At 43.1% G+C, this 25,935-nt stretch overlaps 1 protein-coding gene and 1 long non-coding RNA gene across 17 annotated transcripts in view; one reads left to right on the top strand and one right to left on the bottom strand.

The window, feature by feature from the left end:
* Window positions 1–25,935, bottom strand: part of LOC105490256 (sacsin molecular chaperone) — a 107,891-nt gene that overhangs the window by 24,531 nt on the left and 57,425 nt on the right. For 4 of the 8 annotated variants that reach the window (XM_011755704.3, XM_011755706.3, XM_071081554.1 and 1 more), the window contains exons 3-9: window positions 23,724–23,874; window positions 17,824–17,911; window positions 15,151–15,236; window positions 11,922–12,033; window positions 5,222–5,368; window positions 1,415–2,903; window positions 706–797 (exon numbers count right to left, since the gene is read on the bottom strand). In XM_011755704.3, the coding sequence (XP_011754006.2) occupies window positions 706–797; window positions 1,415–2,903; window positions 5,222–5,368; window positions 11,922–12,033; window positions 15,151–15,236; window positions 17,824–17,911; window positions 23,724–23,874 (2,165 nt within the window). Of the gene's footprint in view, window positions 1–705; window positions 800–1,414; window positions 2,904–5,221; window positions 5,369–11,921; window positions 12,034–15,150; window positions 15,237–17,823; window positions 17,912–23,723; window positions 23,875–23,956; window positions 24,083–25,935 lie in introns of those variants that run through there. The other 4 variants (XM_011755711.2, XM_011755712.2, XM_011755705.3 and 1 more) reach the window with 3 other exon arrangements.
* The window catches only part of LOC105490257 (uncharacterized), a 118,691-nt gene continuing 116,872 nt past the window's right edge, over window positions 24,117–25,935 (top strand). Inside the window, exons 1-2 of one of the 9 annotated variants that reach the window (XR_011614961.1) lie at window positions 24,117–24,693; window positions 24,776–24,860. This is a non-coding gene — a long non-coding RNA (uncharacterized lncRNA). The remainder of the gene's footprint in view (window positions 24,694–24,775; window positions 24,861–25,935) is intronic. The other 8 variants (XR_011614959.1, XR_011614963.1, XR_011614966.1 and 5 more) reach the window with 8 other exon arrangements.

Genomic DNA, 25,935 nt, shown 5'->3' with positions numbered 1-25,935 from the left:
ACAAGGAAAAGGATGCTTGCAGAAGTTGAAAGATAGTATTAAAATTAGAACCATGTTGACTGTTTTCCCTAAATTACTGTCTTTCCCTAAAAGACAGGACACCTATCAGACACCCATCACTTTAAGACCCCCACAACACCCCTTTCCTGCCCCTTCACAGAGTTAACTGGATTTGTCCACACTTCCCAGGAGCTGATCAAGCCTAATGCAAACCCAGCATCATAACTACATAAAACCACGGAGGGGCAGTGGTGTCAGAAACAGAGCAAGGACAGGGCAAGTGGAAGACCTGAGCTCCCTGCACGTGGCTGGCGGCCTTGATCTTAACCTTTCTCTCCTCGTCTGTGAAATTTAATAATCACTGTCATTACCAAATGAGCTACAAGTTATGAGGGAGGCTCAAATGAAAAAAGAAATGGGAAAGCACGGAAAAACCGTAAAGCACCATGCAGGTATAAGATGTTGACTACACCATCACACCATGACAGGACAGATTTTTAAATACACTTATCACCTTTGGATTCTTTTAGATGGCATCTCTTAGATGCCATTCTGGTAACTGAAACATCTTAAAACACAAAAAGTATATGAGGTTGAACCGTAAGAAACTGTTGATGTATAGGTCTAAAATGAATAACAGAAAACTTTTTTAAAACTTCTATTTTTATAAAGAAGTTTATTTAAAACAATACTAAACTATAATACCTCGGGTTTGGGCAGCTTCCTTTAAAGCAGCTAGAAGGTGAGGTTTCAAGTTATCCAAAATAAATCTTCCTTCAAGACTTGGGAAAAGGGACCTGAAAAGGGAAAGGAACAGCAATTATCAGAATCTTCCGACGATTCCAAGATTTTAAAAAATCAATCACATATTTTCAAGTCAGTTAAGCTATTTTATTTTACATAAATTATAATGCACACGTAAAATCAAATTACAATATTTTTGATCAAATATTATCTAGACTTTGCTTTAAAATGTGAGGGCATCACGTACCTTACTCAAATTCAGAAATATTCTTAATATCTTACAGTAAAATTAATTTTATTTCCTGAAATGTCAGTATATACCCTCGTTTATAAAGAATTAATATACTATTTTTCATTAATTTAAATGTCATCAAAATAATTCATTAGTGACTAATCTGGCCTTGTCATTATTTGCACCTTATAAACATTGTTTTCAGTGTACTGTTATTGAAATTTCCAAGAAAAACAACTGCTTAGATAACTTTTTAACTGATAAACATTTGAATACTTTTTCACTTTAGAATATAAAAGGTATCCGTTGGTATTTCAACAATGTATTGCTGCAAAAGTCTTCCTAACTATAAAACATAGAAAACCATTGAATTTCACAAGTGAGCAGGAGCAGGGGAACCCTAAGAGTGAGCAGGAACATTAGAAGGGGAACCCCTACCTTGGATATTCTGCTGAGGTAATATAAATGACATCTTGGTCTGATACAGATGAGGAGAAGGGGACAAAATTGCCATTTTGTAAAGGGAGCAACTCCAGCCCAAGCAGCTCACTGTAGGCTTGGTCGGAAAGCACAAATTCTAGAAGGTGAAGCTTTTCTTCAGCGCTGCCCAGGTGTGCACACTTCCGCAGCACCTGCCGCACCCACGCGGGCGTCACCTTCCTCACAGGTGTTGTGCCAGAGGCAGCCGTGAGCTGAACAGCGGCATCCACATTCCCTGGTACCTTGGCAATCTGCTTCCCTGAGCTCTGGAGGTAGTTGAGCACAGTTTTTGTGTATTCTAAATTTTCATCAAGTTCTGAGAAGTACACCTGCTCCAACCTGACCCAGTCACAGCTAATTGAATAAATCACTGCATTCTGCAGCAGCTCGCTGAATAGAGGCTCTAACACCGGCTGCCAGTGCACCTTGACTTTGCTCGCCTCGGGCCAAAGCTTATAGATAACATCAACTGACAAGGGGAAATCAGAGCTCTTTTCCGTCTCCAGACGTTTTATTGAATCTAAGATCAGAGTAGCATAAGCTTTGGGGACAACATTCATGACCAGAAACTCATTCCATAAGGCTGCCGGGTCTCTCCACTGGTCCAGCTCTCTCCATTTTATGCTCCTGCGGTTATCAGTGAGGCCAAAGAACCCACTGATGTGAACTGGGAGTCCTGTGCTGCTTTCCTCACCAGGCGGTAAAGGAAGAAAACAAAATGCTTTTCCTGAGAAATCAGACGTTGCTCCTTGTGCTTCATCCTCTCTGCTTGATAAAGGCATGGCTATTCCAATGACTGGGACAAATTTCAGTTCATCAGCTAAAGAGTCAAGCTTACTACTGATCCCTCGCCCACCCACACTGTTACACACCAACCAAGATGTTTTCTGTGCATCCTTAGTACTCTCCTCTTCTAAAACAATATTTACATGGTATGTTACACAGGTGATGTTATTGCTTGGAGTCTCCTTACAATAGTTACTTATAGCAGTTCCCAGAGTCTTTACAGAATTCAGCCGCTCCTGCTTCAGTGCCTCACTCTCACTCGAAGTCACTCTAAACACCAGTTTCTCTGTGCCGTCAGCCTCTCGGACATATAAGGAAACATCCTGCACACTTTTCAGAAAGAGCAGCACTGTGTCTGCATCTGCCCTGAAAGACTCAAACAACTCAAGAACCTTCTGTTTATTGTAGAGGTTACTACTAAGTTGTGAGGGTTGTAGGCGAAGAGGGAAACGGAAAAATGTTCCTGGAAAATTGCCGTTTATAAACGTTTCCTCGGTGCTTCCAAAAATGCCAATAAATGGTGCAAATTGGTCTGAAAGTTCACTAATTTCTTTGCTGTCATCTTTGAGATTCCAACATTGGCCTGATTCATGTGGGCCAAAAAGTGTTTGATGAGGATCTAGCATCCCAATCTGGTCACCACTAAAGATACAAGGAACATCTGTAAAGAAAAATTTAAGTCATGATCAACTCTGAAATTTTAGGGACAATTATGATTACAATTACAATAAATACTTATATGAAAAAGCATGAGTCATTAAAAGGCTAAAACAGATTTATCTAAACACAAACAATTTACCTTCAGAAATGTAATTCTCTGAATATGAAAAATGATTTCTCTTTTGATTCAATCCAGTAACAAATGCCAGGCACAGAGACTTTGCATGATTATTGTGAAAACCTAGGAGACCTCTTCAGAAACTCACTACACAAAAGATGGGCAGAGTATTTGGATATCTACACTTAGCTCCCACCACCATGTGAGGCCAATTCGGCAGAACAGGGCTGCATCCTACGCTCAACTTTACAGGTTCCGCACAGACTCTGTGAGAAGGGAGAGAGAGCAGTACAACACGGGCGGCTCTGCCCACTGTGTTGCTCAGTGAGCACCTGCTCTGAAGCTCACAAGGTACATTCCCGCAAGTGTCTTAACCTCTCTGCCTCTGGAGTGGAAGCACTTCTCATGCTGGGAGCATCTCACCACATGGAGCCTAATTACAGTAAAAAGATACCCATCTTTTGTATAACATGGCTCTAAATTGATACCAACTGCTTCACCTGTTCCTCAACCAAAGACAGAGTAGTATTCAAAAACTGGCAGAAAAACCAGATGTGTGAGACCCACTGTGGTGAGAGAAACTCCTCCCCAGCATGCTTTGGTGAGGATCTCCCAAGGGTGATGTGATGCATGTTTGCCTCACATGCTTACTTAGCACCTTGGCTTCCTGCAAGATGCAACTCCAGTGAAGTCAATCTTTAACATCTATGGTTGTCAAGCACAGCTTCAGCTGTCACAATCACCAACTCCTAAGCTTGTGGGTATTTTAAGTTAGCAAATGTTATGTCCACCAACCACGTGGCTAAATCCATCGATAGTGGGGTCTAGGGAAGGCTCACCCCTGCTCCCAAGGCACGGAGTTGCACCCCCATGAATGAAATCAGGCCAGTGGCTCCTGACAAGATAAAAGCATGACCTATGACCTATGATCTTCTCAGATCCTCGGATTAGAGAACAGTCCTCCAGTTAATGTTCCACACAAATGTGCTTATTCTCAATGAGCAATCAAAACCACACTGAGATGCAGGTGCTGGGCAATGAGCTGGGCCCTCACGCCACAGTTCATTCCTGCTTAAGCCTCCAGGCTTCTGCTACTCACATCTGTGTCCCACAACATTTACAAACCACTGCATGGCACTGACTTGACGGATAACTTGCAAAGAGGTGGACACATGAGTATTAATATTCATAGATAATAGTCATATTTTAATATATAAATTTTATTATATGATTTGTAATTTAGTCAATAGTATTTAATCGAATATATACATATGAATGTAAATGCAACAGGCTTACTAAAATTTGGCTACAGTTGGGATGACCCTACTTCCCACGTGCCCAGGGCAGTCCCAATTCAGGCCAGTTGTCTGAGAAGAGTACCACCCTCCTTCCCTCTCACAGGTGTCCCAGTATGAATAATAAAGTATACGGCCATCTTGGCTACAGTGATGGCCCTGCCTGTGCAATCTTTCCTTTTCCTGCCAGACACAGTTTGAAACTAAAAGGACCAATTCCATTACACAATTTCTTATCACAAAACTACAGTAAGTACTAAGAGCTTTGATTCTACAAGAGCCATATACTCCTAGAGATGTCTACACTAAGAGTTAAGTATTTCCTATTGTAACTAGGAACCAGAAACCTCATATTCTTTCTAGATTAAAAATATGATTTCAAAGTAATCTTTAGAATGCTTGTAAGTCTAAAAAGAGTAGAATGAGAGAGGGAATAAGAGATACCAAAACCACCTCAAAGATTTTCACTTTCTCAGTTATTCAGTACCATTAGATATACCTTCCTGTTTAACCTTCTGATACTTAGAACATGTACAAGAAGATCTGTGATACTCAGTTTGACTCTTGAAGAGTTGCAGTTTTGAAATTTTTCATAGTAAAAATTTTGTGTTCAAAAGCTGTATTTCAAATTTCACATCAAATGGCTTAATACACTGATTCCACTGGATCATGATGATGTTACCTTTTGGCATCACATGATGAAGTAAAACTTTGGTATTGTTACTGTGGTAATTTCAGAAAATTCAATATGCACTGATTATTTCATTGACATACCTCCGGCTACTGACAGAAGAATTTGGGTAAGATGGCTTTTAAACAGTATCACCTCTGAAGTTAAACAAATACATTACAGAATGTAAGATAAAATATTTTCTAATACCAAGACTGAAAAGCCTAATACTCTACCTGTTATATGATAGACAGAATTAAACCCAATTCCAAATCTTCCAACCTTCAGAGGATCATCCTTTTTCCTACTTCTTGCTATTTCTTGAATGCCGTGCCAGTCCTCTGGGGTGAAAACCGCGTTGTTGTACACATAGAGAGCAGGCCCTAGGTGTGAAAATGCACAGGCAGGTATTCAGAAAAAGATGCCAGGGTGTTCTGTTCTATCTCAAGAAATCCTCTACACAAAATCTCTTATTTGAAGGGAAAATAGAGAGAAGTGAATAGAGTGAATTCCATACCATAATTTAACTGTTTTTACAATGAAAATAAAGACACACACTGAAGTAAAAACTAGCAGCAGAAGAAACATAGCATTGTTGGCCAAAAATCCATAAAGGAAAAATTAAAGGTTACTCGGATACCCAAAAACATAAGGCAAACAAGAAAATCAATCTGTTACTACTCTATGTGAAATTTGTTCTAAATAGTATATTTAAATCTTTTTTTGATCAATGGAAAATATTTACCAAATAAATACAAAATATTTCATATATTTCATAAAACATACGAAAATATGGGCACAGTGGCTCATGCTTGTAATCCCAGCATCCTAGCACTTTGGGAGGCCAAGGCGTGTAGATCACCTGAGGCCAGGAGTTCGAGACCAGCCTGGCCAACATGGCAAAACCCCATCTCTAGTAAAAAATACAAAAAATTAGCTGGGCATGGTGGTGCGTGCCTGTAATCCCAGCTACTTGGGAGGCTGAGACAGGAGAATTGCTTGAACCCAAGAGGCGGAGGCTTTAGTGAGCCGGGACTGCACCACTGCACTCTAGCCTGGGCAACAGAGCAAGACTCTGTCTCAATTAAAAAAAAAAAAAAAAGAAAGAAAGAAATTTATTATGGAGATTTGCTATCTAAAGAAACTATGTGAGATGATATGTTAATTTGTTTCAATATATACACAACCATTTTACTATATACACACACATATATCTTATAACATGCTGTATGCCTTAAATATGCACAATTGAAATCTTATTTCATAAGGTGAAAAATAATCCTTTAGTAAGATTAATAATCACCTTGTAAGTGTTTGAAGTTCTTTTTTTCATCAGCCTCTAGATTGTTCTATACGAGGCATTACCTGTTTGATTTTAAAACCCATTAATGTGACAAATGTTTAAATAATGCTGCAATTACACCACCTATGTAAAATAATACCACCTATCTCCAAAGTAGTTCCTTCAAAAAGTAATATTTATAACATATTTCTGCACAAAATATTTTTGGAAATCCATTTTGTGAGACCTACCTTGAGAATCTCTAACATTCTTTGAATATATTCAACTATGTTCACTCATCATACTTTAAAGATGATTAATATTTTTCATTCAAAAAGGTACTGAAGTATAAGATATACACAATAAAGTATGATGGTCTTGAGGCTGCAGCTTGATGAATTTCTACAAAGCAGATGAACCTGTGTCATCTCCATCCACGTGAGGTATATAGGGCACTCCCAGGACCCCCAGAAGCCTGTCCTCATGCTCCCATCAATTCAAGGACAGACATGGGGATGTGACCCAGTTTGTTTTACAAAAATGGCATGACTACTATTTTTAAAACAGTTAAAGTTGGAATATGCAGACAGTCGAGGCTGCAAAGGCTTTCTGGAAAGGACAATCACACAGTGGAGTGGGGACTCTGCAGTCAGGATGTCAGGCCCAGCTCTCCAGTTACAGCCACAGCACTTCCAGAAACTAAAGCCATCAAGGTTCCATTTCCTCATCTGCACAATACGGATAAGAAGGGCTGTCCGCCGCCAACGTGCTGGGGACCCAATGAGACGGCACAAATACAGGGCTCAGCACAGAACCAGCAGAGCAGACCCCTAAAAACATCAGCTATCACTACTGTTACTATAATCAGTATGAGTATATGATACTGTCAGTCTTTATGTAGTATCTACTTTTACATATTAAGTATTACAGGAATAGTAATAAAATATCTTGTTCCTACCCAACAGCTAACTTAAAATGGCTTCTAGCAAGCAGTGTCTGGTTCCAAATGTCCATTAAAAGTATCTACAAAGACAAAAAAAAAAGGACCACAAAAAGTCACAACACCGAACACCAGGCTCAAGCATGAAACTCTTGCCAGAATCTAGAAAGAACTAGACTAACTACAAGGTCCGTGGAAGGAAATTAAAAATTTCAGCAGGGGACACACCCACATGACATTACCAGGAACACAGTCCGCCTTGCCTGAAGGAACACCCACCTTCCTTCCCACTGTCAACTGGAAAAGTGGACAGCTGACCGCTGACTCCTTACTGCCTGCTTATAGGAAGCCATTTGTTAAATTCCAAAACCATAGCCCTTGTCTTAAAAAATGCAAATGACTGTTTTACATGAAAAGAAATTCCCCTCAGATCCCCACTCTCCAAGATATTTTTTTTTTGAGACAGTGTTTCACTTTTGTTGCCCAGGCTGGAGTGCGGTGATGCTATCTCAGCTTACTACAACCTCCACCTCCCGGGTTCAAGCAATTCTCCTGTCTCAGCCTCCCAAGTAGCTGGGACCACAGTCGCACGCCACCACACCTGGCTAATTTTTGTATTTTTAGTACAGATGGGGTTTCACCATATTGGTCAGGCTGGTCTTGAACCCCTGACCTCAGGTGATCCACCTGCCTCAGCCTCCCAAAGTGCTGGGATTACAGGCATGAGTCCCCACTCTCCAAGGTTTTCTGACTGTCAGAACTGCTGTGTCTCATCCTACACCATCAGTGCAACTCCTGGGAAGAGGAAACATGGTGAAAATTACCCCTATGAGTGCAACTGTCCTGGGCTCTGGGACCTGGAGCTTTCCTTACACCCTGGCTGCTCAGTGGCAGAACCAGGAAGTGCACACAGACAGCTCTCCTCAGTCAAGAGAACGAGAAGTCGGGGACAGGAAGAATCTAGTTATCATTTAATGTTTTTAATCAAGGTATAATTCTGATTATATTCATCCTGGAATGAGGAGAGAAGCAGTATTTTGCCTTTGCTATGATCAACTCAGTCTCATCGGTTCACTCTCTGCTTCTATTGCCAAGATCAATTTCAAAATAGCCTGTATCTACTCTGATCAAAACAATGTGTTCTTGGTTCTAAAAGTAAGACAAGAAAGGAACAAACACCCTGGCTGGGCACGGTGGCTCACGCCCGTAATCCCAGCACTTTGGGAGGCCGAGGTGGGCAGATCACCTGAGGTCAGGAATTCGAGACCAGCCTGGCCAACATGGTGAAACCCCGCCTCTGCTAAAAATAAAAAAATTAGCCGGGCGTGGTGGCGGGAGTCTATAATCCGAGCTACTCAGGAGGCTAAGGCAGGAGAATCCCTTGAACCCAGGAGGCAGAGGCTACAGAGAGCCAAGATCACGCCACTTCACTCCAGAAGCACATACACAGTGTTTACTAAGAAGAGTCCTGAGCTACTGGACACTTTACAGAGGTTGCTTATTGGAAATAAGCTTGGAAATTTATCTATTTAAGTGGCATAATCCCCTTGAAAATGTCACAAGTTATATTGATTATCAGAGAAAATCATGTACATATTTTATGACTAAAAGAGCTCCCTTTGGGTAAGTGCTGGTCTGTGTGCGTCACTCAGAAACCAGCTCTGTGAGATCCAGGCCAAGGTGTGTCCTAGTGCAGTACAAAGGGGCTCTCCATGCTTTCTCCACCTGTGTCTTCTAATCAGCTGTATCCCTGACATCCACGGTAAAGTGTGCTGCACTGGCTGTGTCTTCTAATCAGCTGTATCCCTGACATCCACGGTAAAGTGTGCTACACTGGCTGAGAGGTCTCATTCTTATGAATGTGATTTCACAATCCGAGCCTTTTATTATCTCATTATATAAAAATGAACAAAAATAAGTCAACCTTAAGAGCTTTTGGCTGTGAAACAAAGGGCCAATAAAGGGGAAAAGCCATGATACAAGATGACTGCTCACATCTGACTGCAAGAGAAAGATATTCTCAAATACCCAAGAGCCTGGAGGGCTCTCAATAAATGTTTGTTAAATAAAGAGATCAGAGATCACTGCCACCTGCTTTTATATAATACATCCTTTTCTGTTGTTTGTTTGTTTGTTTTTGAGATGCACTCTCGCTCTGTCGCCCAGGCTGGAGTACAGTGGCGAGATCTCGGCTCACTGCAATCTCCGCCTCCCGGGTTCAAGTGATTCTCCTGCCTCAGCCTCCCAAGGAGCTGGGATTACAGATAATGCATCACCATGGCTAATTTTTGTATTTTTAGAAGAAACAGGGTTTCACCATGTTGGCCAGGCTGGTTTCGAACTCCTAACCTCAGGTGATCCACCTGCCTCGGCCTCTCCAAGTGCTGGGATTACAGGCATGAGCCACTGCACCCAGCCCACATTTATTTTATTTTTTACTTATTTATGTATTTATTTTTGAGACAGAGTTTCGCCCCTGTTGCCCAGGCTAGACTGCAATGTCGCAGTCCTGGCTCACTGCAACCTCCGCCTCCCGGGTTCAAGGGTTCTCCTGCCTCAGCCTCCCACATAGCTGGGATTACAGGTGCTCACCACCATGCCTCGCTAATTTTTGTATTTTTATTAGACATGGGGTTTCACCATGTTGGCCAGGCTGGTCTCGAATTCCTGACCTCAGGTGATCTGCCCACCTCAGCCTCCCAAAGTGCTGGGATTACAAGCATGAGCCACTGCACCTGGCCTACAATTATTTTATTTTTTACTTACTTACTTATTTATTTTTGAGACAGAGTTTCGCTCTTGTTGCCCAGGCTGGACTGCAATAGCAGGGTCTCGGCTCACTACAACCTCTGCCTCCTGGGTTCAAGCGATTCTCCCATCTCAGCCTCCCAAGTAGCTGTGATTACAGGTGCCCGCCACCATGCCTGGCTAATTTTTGTATTTTTAGTAGAGATGGGGTTTCACCATATTGGCCAGGTTGGTCTCGAATTCCTGACCTCAGATGATCTGCCCACCTTGGCCTCCCAAAGTGCTGGGATTACAGGTGTGAGCCACCGTGCCCAGCCCACATTTATTCTAAATTGGCCACTTTTAGAGAGCCTGTCTCTAAATATACTTATGCATAAACTCAGCCAAATAATCTAGTTTCAAATGTTTTTTAAAACAACGTGAAGTCAAGGTTAGAAGCAAAAAAATCATAGGATCTCCTTACACTCTTACCTTTGCAGTTCCACAGTACATACCATCATCAATCATCAGTATGACACCAGGCATAAAACATTATCACATATATGATCTCACATAATCCTCCAAATATGTGGGAGAAAGGTTTTCTCATACCACTTGCAGGCAAGCAGTACGTCAGTATAAGGGTCACAGCTGCCACCAAGTGCACCAGTGCCTGGAGGGGTAGCACTGTATAGGATTAGGACTTAACCTGAAGTCCCTTGAATCCAATGTTACATTAAGTCACAGGCTCCTAGAGACAAGATACCTTGCAGGCTAATCCTCTTACTATAAAAATGATCTGACCGCTACGATGACTGGCCCAAGTCACTAAGGTAGCAGCAGCCAGGCCTAGAACGCACACCTGATGCTGTATCCCACGCACCTCTTTTTATAGAGTATAGAAAGTACAACTTCCAAATGACAAATGTAAGCTAAGAATGACTACATGAGACATAACAAATGCTAGATTTTTAACTAATAATGTTAACTGGCCTCCTAAATCATAAAACATCTTTTTAAAAATACATGACTTAAATCTCTTTAAAAATCTGTCTCAGAAAGTCTGAAGTGACCCACTTTTTCTCAGTAACTTTCTGTCACATACAGTCATTCACAATGACTTCAGAGGTATACTTAATTGAATTGACGTGATCTCGTCTCACTACAACCTCCGCCTCCCGAGTTCGAGTGATTCTCCAGCCCGGCCTCAGCCTCCTGAGTGGCTGGGATTACAGGCGTCCGCCACCATGCCCAGCTAATTTTTGTATTTTTAGTGGAGACAGGGTTTCACCATGTTGCCCAGGCTGGTCTCGAACTCCTGACCTCAGGTGATCCACCCACCTTGGCCTCCGAAAGTGTTAGGATTACGGGCGGGAGCCACCACACCCAACCAGAGGTGCACTACAATTTATGAACATTCTTTTTGACACAAAGCTCCCCAGAGTAGAAGTGAGATATTAGGAGTCTACTGCTTAGGGTTCTCTTATTGGATCAATAATCTATTAGTTTATGGCTTTCTTATCATGTTTCCTTTCATTTTCCTTGTTCTCACCTCTCCTTCAATCTTTCTTCCCACCCAACTTCCAAACAATGTCAAAGGTACTCCTAAAGCAGAAAATACACAAAAGCATGGCCTTTCACAACATCTTTCCAAATGCAGGAAAGTGTTACTATACATAAATGGTGTCCCTTTATCCTACTGATAATATAAAATACAAGTTGTTTGACTAGAATAAGCAGCTTTGGTCATTACAATGCTTGTCATTTTGTTTTGAGTTTTCAGATTTTATTCTTTGTTCTCTAAAAATACCAACTGGTGGAGACACCTTCCCACCCAAAGCAGAGAAAACCATCTGAAGAAGTGGACATAAACATGCCAAAAAGTACAAATGATAATTAGACTGTTCATTAAACAAAGCACTATTAATCATTAAAAACTGCCTGTTAGTGCATACAATAAAACTTATTCCTAATTATTGATTCTTACCCTGATATGGTGCCATATCTTTTGACCAAAGAGACTCTGTTCCGTACTGAGTTTCATCATATAGAAATTTAACTTCTGTTGCCCCAGCATCTTCTGCATTCTGAATTAATTCCTAACCAAAAAATATACCAAAAAATAGTAATTAATAACAGAGTAATTCTACTGTCCATCTTTGTATTTATCTACAATATTTAAAAAGTTAATATACCTAAATAAAGGAAATCCACTATTTGCAACATTACCTTTAAGATCTAGTGAGGCTACTACTGAAAGTAATTGTTACATACATATGACAGTATGGTTGAAAAGTCCTTCTCCAATTATTTGAACTTAAATTTTGCCTTTTAATTTGCTATCACTTAGCTAATTAATCCTGGGCCCTATTTATAACTGTCTCATATTTACAATCTACCCAAAGCTTTTGTTCAAAGGAAATTATTCTATTTCCAAAAGCTGTATATATTGTCCTGTGTGGCAGGCAACTTAAGCTTGAGTGGCTGCCAAAAATAGATCTTTTATTTTATCATTTGCTTACCAAACTTACCTTTTCATAGAAAAACAATAAAGCCAAATAGTAGCAATCTATATGTACCCTTCAACTGGCTGCTTTCTTGAGAGCCTGAGATATGAACATGTCTTTGTCCTGCACTAAGCTGAAAGCTTCCGGATGGTCACGACTGACTCATTCCTCTCATGAAGAAGAAAGCACTATAATTTGTTTGGTGAATGGTGGGTGACTGGAAGGGTGACCAGTTCCCTGGAATGTAAAAAGGAAAGGGCAAACTGCAAGACTTGCCTCAACAAAATTTCCAATCCTAACACCACCAATCACTTCTGCACACCTACCAAAATCACGCTGGGCTCTGGTCAGTTTGAAGGGAGCTCCAGAATCTGAAACGAGAATCAGCTCCTAGATCCAACCCCATGATCATCAAAGGAGCTTTTTTACTTCCCCAGAGCCTTGGGATCACTAAATTGGAAGTACAGATGGGCAAAAACTGAAGAGAGCTTTAACTGATACTACAGCAACGTCAACAGTGATGCCTACATCAGAGTAGAGAGGTGATACGATGTCCACATGAAACAAAATAACTACGAGGAGAGTGAGGGAGCAGAAGTGAAAAGTCTGTTTTGAGATTCTGTTCAGTTCACCTAATGCATTCCAAAGGGCTGGAGTGTGGTACCCACCAGCTGTTCCACCCCAAACATGAACAGCTAAGCCATGCCTCTGACAGCCTCATTAACAGTTACTGATTCCTCCTTGTTACATAACTCACTATTTCTCATGGGATTTTAATTTTTTAGGCCTCATTCAATCCCAGAGAATCCCTAAAAATTAGCAATCTTATTTACATTAGGATATTATGATAACATGAAGGATGGAAATAAGAATTAAATAGGTAGTGAAACACAATGTTAACTTACAAAATGATAGCACTTTAGATGTTCGACCTTGTTTTCATTCAGGTATCTATTTGTTATTTATGTGTACTTTAGGGAGCAGAGAGGTAGAAAACTAAAGATAAAATCCAAGTCCCAGGTTCCACTCATTCTCAAATTGAACAAAAAATAGGATGGGAAGCTTTTCCCCTAAATGGTAATCCTGACATTATTTGTAAACTAACTCTGAGATACACCAATAACACATTTTGTACTTGCTATTGGGCAAGTCACTAAGATCTCTGGACCTGTTTCACCAAACACAAACACCACAGAAGGTGGTGGCGTAGGTCTTGGTGATTTCTAAGACTCCTATTAAATCTAAAACAGTCTAATTCTACTACAACATCCAAGGAACAAAGATTACATTGAACTGGCTACAATACAAATATATCTATAAGAAGCAAAGTGGAAGGTATAGCCCTCAGCTGTTTGCCACAGACCTTTCTCACTTCTCAGCAAGGATCACACTCGCTCACTTCTGAACAGATGACAACCTACTCCTGTTACCACTACACCTTTATTTTAACTTTATTCTATTCACTTCTTTCTACCCCAAAACCACCTCACAGCAATACTCATTCCACCCTCACTTTCCTAATAAGTCAATAAAAAACTGTTTTTGAATTCGCTTTCTGTGACCCACTGGTGCCTATGCTGAAAGATGGACTAATCCAACGGCCCAGTCTTACCACGATCACTGAAGACACAACAGTCCTCAGTGAGTGCCTACCTGAGCATGACTCTCCTAAGTTAAAGAGACCCAGTCCTGATTCCCTAACAGTTTACCACCTAAACTAGAAAATATAACCAGGGCCAAGATACTGAAGGTAATAAACACTAAGCAAGCTAATGAGAAGGAAAATGTGTAACAACTGATCTACTTTGACAACTGAGGAAGTTTCTTATTAAACACAAAATCTAATTTTTGCAGTTATCTCCCATTATTGCTTTCTTTGATGATTACTGGTTTTTCTTTTTCTGTTGTTTTATTCTTTGTTTTTTGAGATGGAGTCTGGCTCTTGTCACCCAGGCTGGAGTGCAGTGGTGCAGTCTTGGCTCGCTGCAACCTCCACCTCCGTGCTCAAGCGATTCTCCTGCCTCAGCCTCCTGAGTAGCTAGGATTACAGGCAGCCGCCACCATGCCTGGCTAATTTTTGTACTTTTAATAGAGACAGGGTTTCGCCAAGTTGGCCAGGCTGGTCTCGAACTCCTGACCTCAGGTGATCCACCTGCCTCCCAAAGTGCTGGGATTACAGGCATGAGCCACTGCACCCAGCCTGTTTTTTAAAGAATATAATCAAACTAAAAAACATTACAAAAAGAAATAATAAAATAATTATCCTATTAAATAAACCCTCCCAAAAAAGCAAACCTCTAAAATCAGGAGTCCGATAGGCATGCATTCAAGCCTCTAATTGCAGAATGTATTTGGCTGGCTAGTTGGTTGGTTGGCTGGCTGGCTGGTTGGTTGGTTGGTTGACGTGTAATGCCCTGCACAATGATCTACACAGAACATTCCTGGAGCGACACTGCTGATTACAGCACCCAGTAGCTTAATGCATTTCTTTGCCCCAGAAAACCTCACATATTTATATCAACTCCATTCTCAAATGGAGCTATACACTGCTATACACACTGCTATACACTGCAGCCACAGAAATATAATACAGCCATCTGAATCGAGACAACATTTTAAAAATTTAAACGCTAACAGGACTTCCAAGTAAATTTACTTCATCTCATTTTTATCAAAGTAAATAACACATGAACACGACACGTGCCCCACCTTAAGAATCTGTCCTCCTTCTGGGTATCTTCTCAAAATGTCCTTGAGAAAATCAACAAGTGGTGGAGTTGTCTGACCAAATCGACCTAAAATACAGAACACATTTTAAGTGAGTTAGAAAAAAATCCCATGACCTGTCACCAACATGTAACTTGAATCCGAGACATAGTATAACTATACAAGTTACGGTTGCATATCTCACCGCAGCACCCTGGTACAGCAATCTACCTGATGAAGCAATTCAGCAGAAAGTAAAGCAGATTCAATTTTATCAAATCTCAAGGTTTTTTTGTTTTGTTTTGTTTTGTTTTGAGACGGAGTCTCGCTCTGTCGCCCAGGCTGGAGTACAGTGGCGTGATCTCGGCTCACTGCAAGCTCCGCCTCCCGGGTTCATGCCATTCTCCTGCCTCAGCTTCCCGAGTAGCTGGGATTACAGGCGCCCACCACCACACCCAGCAAATTTCTTTGTATTTTTAGCAGAGATGGGGTTTCACCATGTTAGCCAGGATGATCTTGATCTCCTGACCTTGTGATCCACCCGCCTCAGCCTCTCAAAGTGCTGGGATTACAAGCATGAGTCACCGTGCCTGGCCTCAAGATTTTTTAACTGAACTACAAATAAGGTCTCAAAAAATGTTCAAAACTATAATAACTATTAATTCAAAATCAAGGAGCACGGTGCAGTAGGGAGGAGTGTTGCTATTTTCCAAAGCAAATAAAATAAATGATGTTATTTTGTGGCTGCTTTACCATTAAATAACAAGCCAGAGATAGGGGTGCCTATTATCACATTCTTAATAGTCTCAAATGCAACCACTGTTCTGATTGTTCTGAAATTCAGCAGTCACAGTCTCAATGGCTGTGCACTACAAGCACCTTCAGGCCTTGCCTAAACTAGATATTCTTAGACCAATTGACCAGGTCCCCTTCAGACAGGTGACTAGAGGCTGTAGGAGGAATACGAAAACGGGAAGTAATGCCTCAGATACACAGCATTTCAAAAATCCGTTTATCAGTAGAAAAAAGTGTCTGCTTAAAAAAGCAAAATTGTCACTATAAATTTATTGCATCATTTTGGTACAACCACATATTGAGACCAAGTTCAAATAAGACTCTGTTTCCACAGACTTCTATCCCACCCATTCTTTTTTCTTTTTTTTTTGAGATGGAGTCCGGCTCTGTCACCCAGGCTGGAGTGCAGCTGCGCAACCTCAGCTCACTGCAAGCTCCTCCTCCCAGGTTGACGCCATTCTCCTGCCTCAGCCTCCCGAGTAGCCGGGACTATACAGGCGCCCGCCACCATCCCCGGCTAATTTTTTGTATTTTTTAGTAGAGACAGGGTTTTACGTGTTAGCCAGGATACTGTTGATCTCCCGACCTTGTGATCCACCCTCCTTGGCCTCCCAAAGTGCTGGGATTACAGGTGTGAGCCACCGTACGGCCTATCCCACTCTTTTTTTTTTTTTTTTTTTGAGATGGAGTCTCACACTGTCTCCTGGGCTGGAGTGCAATGGCCCGATCTCAGCTCAGTGCAACCTCTGCCTTCTGGGTTCAAGCAATTCTTCTGCCTCAGCTTCCCAAGTAGCTGGGATTACAAGTGCGTGCCACTACACTCGGCTAATTTTTTGTATTTTTAGTAGAGACGGGGTTTCACCATGTTAGCCAGGATGGTCTTGATCTCCTGACCTTGTGATCTGCCCACGTTGGCCTCCCAAAGTGCTGGGATTACAAACGTGAGCCACCACGCCCGGCCCCCACGCATTCTTATAACTCAACTAGCTCCATCCGCGATTGTCTTCCTCTGGCCCTGATGTCCCTTCACTGTATCCCAATGGGATATGATTTCTTTCATTTTTAAACCATAATCTTTAAAACAGCTTTATTGAGTACGACTGACATACAAAGCGCTGTAAATATTTATTTTGCAACTTGATGCATTTGGAGATAAGTATATAGCATGAAACCATCAAACTATCATTGTCAGTGCCATAAACTTATCCATCATCTCCAAAAGTTTCCTCCCATCTCCTCTGTTGTGCTTTTGTAAACTTTTATGGTAAGAGTAATTAATATCAGATCTACCCTACCCACTTAGTAAGTGTTTAAGAATACAACACAGTATTGTTACTCATGGGCCCTGTATAGTATAGTAGATCTCCAGATCTTCTTTATTCGTATAGCAAACTTTGTACCTTTGGCCAACGCCTCCCCATTTCTCCCTGGCAACCACCCTCTGGCAACCACCATTCTACTCCCTGCTTCTTTGTTAAAATTCAACCTTGGCCAGGCGCGGTGGCTCACGCCTGTAATCCCAATGCTTTGGGAGACCAAAGAGGGGGGATCACTTGAGGTCAGGAATTCAAGACCAGCTGCTTTGGCCAACGTGGTAAAACCCCACCTGTAGTAAAATACAAAAATTAGCTGGGCATGGTGGCAGGCACCTGTTATCCCAGCTACTTGGGAGGCTCACGAGAATCACTTGAACGGAGGCTGAGGCACAAGAATCTCTTGAACCCGGGAGGCAGAGGCTGTAGTGAGCCAAGATTGCGCCATTGCACTCCAGCCTGGGCAATAGGGCGAGACTCAGTTTCAAAAACCAACCAACCAACCAAACAAACTCAATCTTTATGCAACCCAACATGGCACATACTTCTGGTAAAGTCAATATTATACCTCCCCCTTTTAAGCCTTTTGATTGAAGGTTTACAAAAAGATGACAATTTTTGGAAGCCAGATCTCCAATCTTGATCCAGTCAGATAACTGAAAGAAAAAAAAACAAAAGAAAATGTAAGAAAAGCAATATAGTCTCTAATACTGTAAATTCAAAACATTATCTTAAATTTTTTCACTTAAGTAATGCTTGTTAAATCTTCTTATCATGAAGGAAGTTGTCTGGAGAAGTGAATATTCCACAGAACAGAGATTTAGTCAAAAACTTTATTTAAAAATTTAAGGGATTAAAAGATTTTTCTTTAATTACAAATAGATAAAAATACATATATTTCTCCATTAATATAATTTAAATTTTAAATGATGAATTGGGATCATTAACATAAACAAAATCATTCTTCTGATCAACATTTCCGAAGTGCACTGCTCATAACAAAGCTCCGTGAGACCTCAACACTTATTAGAGGACCAAAAAAAAATTCTGTTTTTAAATTAGTTGGAATAAGTTGGTTTTCAGGAAACTTAACAGATTCATATGCATGGTAACTTTCTTAGAAACAACTATACTAAATAGTATTTCCCAAATTTTAGCAGCATTTTCTTTATTATGAAAGAACACCCTATGGGAAAGTACTAGACATACTTTGGAAAACACTGCTAAAGATGCTGCTACCAAAAACAAAAAAGTTGTGATGCGGAAAGAGGGGACTAATGAGGCTTCCTACCCTTGAGCTGCTTTGGTCTATAACTTCCTTGAAACTGACTTTCCTAAAAAATGCCTTGATGTTTGCTTTCCTTTTGGCAATTTTTCTGTTTCTCATAAAAGCAGGGTGCAACATGTGTTACTGTAACCCACGGGAGCAGGGTAACAGAGTGCCTTTTTGGAAAAATAACATAAATAATCTGAGGCCAGATCAACCTTCTCCCCATCAGGGTCCCTCGTGACCTCTCACAGGTCAACAATCTGCAGAACATGATTCAAAAGCTCACTGGAAAGATGACCTTCCTCGCTGACCCTTCCCTGGCAGGGTGTGCAGGCCGTCCCTCACTATTCCAAAACTCAGTACTTCCGTCTCTCCACCACCTTCTCACACCGACGCCCTCCATGGTTCTAAAGCTCAACCTGTCGAAAGGTGAACTCACACTCGCTTTCCTTCCAACGTGTATCTCCCGTCTCTATTCTATATCTCAGTTAATAGTGTCACCATCTACCTAGTCATTTCAGCTGGAAAGGACAGGGAAAATGTGTCTCTTCCTCCAAACCACAAGTCCAATGAATAATCTCTGGATCCCAGCATGTCCATCCTCCAGTCTCTCTCAAATCTAACTTGCTCTTCACAACGTCCCAATGTACAGACTCTTAACATCTCTTGGATTTTTATAACGATCCCCCATCTGGTCTCCTTACTTTCTGTACATCATCTTCATTCTAGTCTCCATCTCTAAAACACAAAGCTGAGTATGCTGTTACAGGTTCCAGATTATAAAGCACTTTCATGCACGTATTCCCATTAAACCTTAAAGCAAGCCTATAAAAACTAGTTCACTCTTTGTGCAGGTACTTCAGCAGGAAGACCATTCTTTGCAACAAAAATTTAGAAACAACCCAAATTCTGTGACATATTAATGACTATTATACACCAATTAAAAATGAATTAACTAAACTGCACACAAACTTAGATGAATAATAATATGATTGCATAAAATAAGCTGGCTGTAAGTTGCTAACTACAGAATGTTTCTTATAAAGTTTAAAAACAACTGAATGTAAACAGCATATTATTTAGGTTACATATTCAGGCTACACACACAAACATATATGCACATATATGCACATGTCCAAACATACATAAGTATACACACACACACACATATAGTACCAAAAAGGCAAGAGAATAATCAGCACAAACGGGTAAGGGCAGACAGACAGGAATACAGGCTGGGGAGAAGATGCCCAGAAGTAAGTACTGACATTGTTCTTGTTCTCTGGTTGAATGACATCATCACAGATGATCATTCTATTGTTAAACAATTATTATAAGAAAGCCCCAGCCTGGGCAACACAGTGAGATGCTGTCTCTATTTTTTAATTAGCTGGGTGCAGTACTCCCAGCTACTCAGGAGGCTGAGGCAGGAGGACTGCTTGAGCCCAGGAGCTCAAGGCTGCAGTGAGCTAACATCATGCCCTGCACTCTACCCTGGGCAACAGCGGATGCACCTATATACAGCCTTCCTGGAACAATCCGGGGTGAGCGCAGGTTCACAGGGGGAACACACCCCAGTTTCAGGCCTGCAGGAGAGGCAGAGTCACAACTCATCCCTACTTGCAACATCAGCATTCCTACCGATGAAAACAGGTGCCTATCTGATCTGAATAACTGGAACGTTGGGACAGGAATGAGGCTGTGAGGTGGACAGCTTTCCTGCTGGACTGGCAGGGAAACAGGTGGCTTCTACTCTTCACCCTGATAAAACCTCAGCACATCTAAATGAGGGCTCCCCCAGCCACCTTCTTCGAGCCTGGCACCTCTGCCGACCATTGGGTGTTACATCTACCCACCTGCCTTGGCCACAACCAGTGACTACCCAGGGATACCTCCCCTATCGGCCTGAAGCCTGAATCATCAACTAAGAAAATAAAATGCTGGGGGAAATTAAATAAATAAAGTGTATGCCATGAGAAAACGAGACAAGCTTCAAGGGATCCCTGCCATTCCAACCCCAAAGGAGATGGTGAATTTGCCCATATCCCAAGTACATAACTACTACAACCAGCATCTGGGAAAGCCAGAGCACAAAGACTCTCTGTAACTAAGAAACTCGTGTAGAGTCTCCACCCCTAAAAGCATCAAGAATCAAATTAGGCTAAAATCAAATATAAACATTAAAGTCCAATCCTTAAGAGGGAAAAAAAAGAAATTTAAAAAAAAAATTAACGTTGTGGCTGTGCAGTAGTGGCACGGCACACCTATCCAGGATAAATCCCTCATGCACAGAACAGTATCTGTAACACAGCGGCTCAATACACGATAGGCATATTCTCAACACGTTACCCAAACACAGAAGGAGCACTGCGCCCAGCATCAGTTACTACCTCCAGCCTGACCTCTCTCGAGTTTCAGTTCCAGATTTGCAGCTGCCTACTGAATATCACTATCTAGCAGGGACTTTATAATTGGTTAGAATTAGCTTTATCCCATTCATACCAGAAATAGGAAATCAGGCCCCAACACATGAATTAATTTGGCACCTGTTACATATACACAGGCAGGACAGGAAGTAGGACCTAAAGCACCCACCTCTCCATTTCCTAGTTTCCTACATGCTTCTTTATGTCTCACCAACAGCTGAACTACATATAAAAGCAAACTGGTCACCATACTTCCCCCCTCTGTATGTGCTTATCTCTGATGATTAAACCCTTATTTTCTTGGTCTGACTCAAAGCTTGCCAATGTCCTTGGCAAGACCTACCAACTTATTCTACACCCATCCCCCACTTCCACATCCATTTGGTACCAAACTGTGGCAATTTTGCATTTTACAAAGTCTCTCGTATATCCTTTCTTTCGGTTTCACCTTTACAGCCACAGTCCAGAACCTCATTACCTCATACCAGGACAAAAGGGTCCTACTTAGACCCCTGTCTACCCACACCCCCAATCCCAGTCAACACACCCTGTCACTTTCACCATCCCATATCCATGCTTTGCAGAGACACCTGCAAAAACACTTCTAAATGGCAAGGCTAGCCACAACGGAGCCTTTCAGTGTGACTACATCTAGGGGACAAGATGACCAAGTAGAACCAGAGGAGGAACGAAAGAAGTGGGTATAGACCCAGGAGAGGAAGGTTAAGAGATGTTGGCAGGCATAGAGAAAGGAGTAAGAATGACAAACTGCTCTTTCACAAGTCTGCCTAAAGTCCTCAATCAGCCTCTCCAACTGCCACCAAGAGGCCCATTCCTTCCAAAGAAGCAAAGGCTATGCTGGGGTGAGGCCATCACTTCATCCAGCAACTAGCACCCGGTCCAGCAGCATAAGCCCAGCACTCAAATGCCGCTGTCTCAGCGCTTGGAGACTTCACTGGGCCCTCATCCTACACTACAATGAGATGTCCATCATAGAGGTTAAGATGAATGCCCTCATTAAAGCAGTCGGGGGACCGGGCACCGTGGCTCACGCCTGTAATCCCAGCACTTCGGGAGACCGAGGCAGGTGGATCACTAGGTCAAGAGATGGAGACCATCCTGGCCAACACGTTGAACATCCCCTTGCCCCCCATCTCTACTAAAAATACAAAACTAGCTGGGCGTGGTGGCACGCGCCTGTAGTCCCAACTACTCGGGAGGCCGGGGCAGGAGAATCGCTTGAACCCAGGAAGTGGAGGTTGGAGATCGCACCACTGCACTCCAGCCTGGCAGCAGAGCAAGACTCCGTCTCAAAAAAAAAGGAAGGGAGGGAGGGAGGGAGGGAGGGAGGGAGGGAGGGAGGGAGGGAGGAAGGAAGGAAGGAAGGAAGGAAGGAAGGAAGGAAGGAAGGAAGGAAGGAAGGAAGGAAGGAAGGAAGGAAGGGCAGGCGGAAGGGCAGGCGGAAGGGCGGGCACTTGGGGGATATGCTGAACCTTTTTGGCCTGGCTTGTTTGCAGAGGCCCTGGCCAATGTCAACATCAGGAGCCTCCTCTGCCATTTAGGGGCTGGAGGACCTGGTCCAGCGACCAGTGCTTCATCCACAGGCCGTCATGCCCCTCGCTGTTGCTCCAGCTAAGCAGAAGGAAGGGGATGCAAAGAATCTCAGGACTCTCGTGACAAGATGGCTTTGGACTTTTTGACCCAACCTCTTTTACAGCATGTTCAGTAGAAAGCTGAACTCTTTAAAAAAGTAAAAATAAATAATAAAGCCTTCAATCAAGTCAACGTCTGCATGCCAACGAACAGGTTGCGGAACTGATCAGAAGGACTGATCAATCCCCCAAGGAGCATGAAAACAGATAATAAATGTGTGTCAAGGAGGGCAAAGGACTAGAAAACTGACTCAAGTACACAGAAGGTCAGGATTACACTGAAGCAGGAAAAATCACAGATGCCAACTACTTCACCAATATTTGTATCGAGTAGTAAGGAAAGCCAACACTTGAAATGTCATCCTATATGCTCAAGTATTCCTTGTATTATCTGTTCAACTCTTTGTGACTCTTTTAAATGCTGGAAATGATGTTATCACATGAAGATGTTTATTAGAATAAAAGAATTGTTTTAAAAGAGTAAGTTAACTGTCAGTAAAATGTCTTCAACTGAACTCCCCCTTTAAGAAAGCTATAGAATTTTAACCAATCTTAAAGAATACATGACAATATGAAATATTCTTGTTTTCCAAAATTTGCTGACCTATCAAGTCAACCCATCACTTGCACTTTAGAAGTTGTAGTATGCTTACTCCCCAAGATAATAGGTTCTATATTGAATAAATTATGTCTGAAGATTCTTTCAGTGCTAAATTTCCGTATCAAAAATGGAGAAAAAACTTGCAAGATATCAAAGGTGAAGATATTTACCAATATTCTACTTAAACTTACCACATAAATAGAAATAAATGAGTAATGATTAAGTCACTTCACTGATGATGTCTAAAAAAAACTTCTGACTCCAACGCCCACCAAGAAAATTATCTGAATTTCAGAAAGTGAAGATTCAGACGAAATGGTGGGGTTCAGGGGTGGGGGATGCAGATGGAAACAGCAAGTGATGAACAGCCACAACTCAGGACAGGCGCAGGCGGCCACGCTGCCGGAGCCACTCGCGCCGCCCGCGGAAACCTGCGCCGCCCACCCCGGGCCCCCGACGCCCGCCGTTCCTCCGCGCGGCGGAGCCCAGCCCAGCCCAGCGCCCCCGGCCGCCGCCTACCTCGCGGCCGCCGCGCCACAGCTGCTGCTCCGACACCGGGAAGCCAGTCTCGGCGAAGATACGTTCCTTCACGTCGCGCACGCTCCAGGACGCCGGCGCCGCCACGGTCCTGCAGCCCACGCAGCCGGGGAGCACGGTCACCCGGACCCACCTGTGGAAAGCAGAGGGACGCTCAGCCCGGCCGCGGCCGCCACCCGCCCGCCCAGCGCCCGCGCGGCCTCGGCCCGCGTTACCTCTCCCCCATCGCGGCGCCTCGGGCGCTACTCGCGCCCGCCCCTGACGCCGGCGCCCGATCACGGCCGGCCCCGCCGCGCCCACAGGCCCCGCGCGGGCCGGGAGGGCGGGATCCGCATGGCGCAGCCGGGTACGCAGCAGCCCGCGCCGAGAGGGTAACGCTAGAGGAAGCCGCGGCGGCCGAGGAGCGGGCGGGGGCGGGGGCGGCGCGCTCCCGGCCCACCAGGGGCCCTGCAGGCGCCGCCCGCGGGCACGCGCCCACTCGCCGGGACCGTTAGCTGGGGAGTCGCCCCGCCCCTACCGCCAGGCCCCGCCCAGTCAAGTTCCGTCTTGCCCAATCCGGACAGTCAGCAAAGGAGCCGCCCCGCCCCACTCGCCCACCAGGCTCCGCCCGCCAGGCCCCGCCCCGCCTGCAGAGGCGGCTCTGCCAGAAGGCAAACCCACCAAGGGTATCTCTAGAGCGGACATCCAGAGGACAGGTGCGTTGTGCCTTTTAGAGCTCAACGGTGCATTGAAATGCAGAACGAGACATTTCTAGGGCCTATGTGTCCTTGAACTCTAATGACTTTCATTCCATAGAAGCATCTCCAGTAAGATCTATAGTGGCCTCCGAGAAGGGAACGTGCTGGTTACAGAACACAAGTGTCTTCCGCGGTTTCGTTCTGTGCTCGGTTTTTGAGGCACAGAAGTAGGATCAGTGGCTCAGTTTGCTGGAAGAAGGACAGCCAGCAGCAAAGTAAGATCAGAATGCACACAAACAGATCCTATGACATGTTAAAAATATTTGTAACTTATTTTGGCAATATTATCTTGTATAGTTGAAGCCTGAATGTCTTCCCATCACAACCGCAAGCTCCTTGAAAGCAGGAACACGAGTCTTAGAGTTGAAGAAATCGTCGCACGGTAAGTCAAGTTGTCTTGTGATTTGAAAGTGTGTGGGGCTTAGAGGCTTGGGGGAACCTCAGGCTGTTGCTTTGGCTTATTTCTCATAGGTATAGATGATAAACATTGCAAAAAAAAAAAAAGTGACATCTATTAAGGCAATTCAAAGGCTACATCGTGAACAAGTAAACTTGTGTGCTTCTTATTTTAAATACCTTGAATAGAACAGAATTAAATTTTAGAGTTGCCCCAAAAAATAGATAATAATTAAATTGCCACTTCTCCCTTCCCCCCAAAAAAAATTATTACTCAGAACTCATCATCAGTAGTAAATAGAGAGAATGTTCTACAGCTGTTCCATCTCTCTTACCATAGTTAAAAAGGGAATGATAGAAGTCATGCCTCTTCCTACTTGGAAGAGAGAAGTAAGTATGCTCCATCAACTGAAGGAAAATATGGTGATTCAGTATAAAGACAAGGCCAGAAAACCCTAAGGGCCAAATATGTACTTCTTGACTGGGTGCAGTGGCTCACGTCTGTAATCCCAGCGCTTTGGGAGGCCAAGGCAGGTGGATTACTTGAGATCAGGAGTTCGAGACAAGCCTGGCCAACACGGTGAAACCCTGTCTCTACTAAAAATACAAAAATTAGCTGGGTGTGGTGGCACACACCTGTAATCCCAGCTACTCTTGGAGGCTGAGGCAGGAAAATCGCTTGAACCCAGGAGGTGAAAGGTGCAGTGAACCAAGATCCCACCACTTCACTCCAGCCTGGGCAACAGAGCGAGACTGGCTCAAAAAAAAACAAAAAAAAAGTACTTCTGTAATCGAACAAGACTGGACAACCAAACACATGAGAATATCAACAAATGGAAAGGGTGTGAGCTGTCTTCTGTCAAGTAACCTCTCTCTCTGGGCCACGCAGCAGTCCCCAAGTCCTGGAAACCAGCTCCTGCCATAGCTTCAAAGCACACCCAGGACAAATCCTTCACCCCTAAATCCTTCAATTAAAAGACTTCACAGTAAACCCCTGGTTCTACAGTTTCCTTGGGAGCCAGGCAAACAGGATGTAGTGACAATGGAACCTAGGGTTGGGG

Source organism: Macaca nemestrina, chromosome 16 (assembly GCF_043159975.1).
Source record: "Macaca nemestrina isolate mMacNem1 chromosome 16, mMacNem.hap1, whole genome shotgun sequence".
In the NCBI taxonomy this organism is placed as follows: Eukaryota; Metazoa; Chordata; class Mammalia; order Primates; family Cercopithecidae; genus Macaca; species Macaca nemestrina.
Note: the sequence above shows the minus strand (reverse complement) of the source record. Positions and strands in the feature narration are given on the sequence as shown.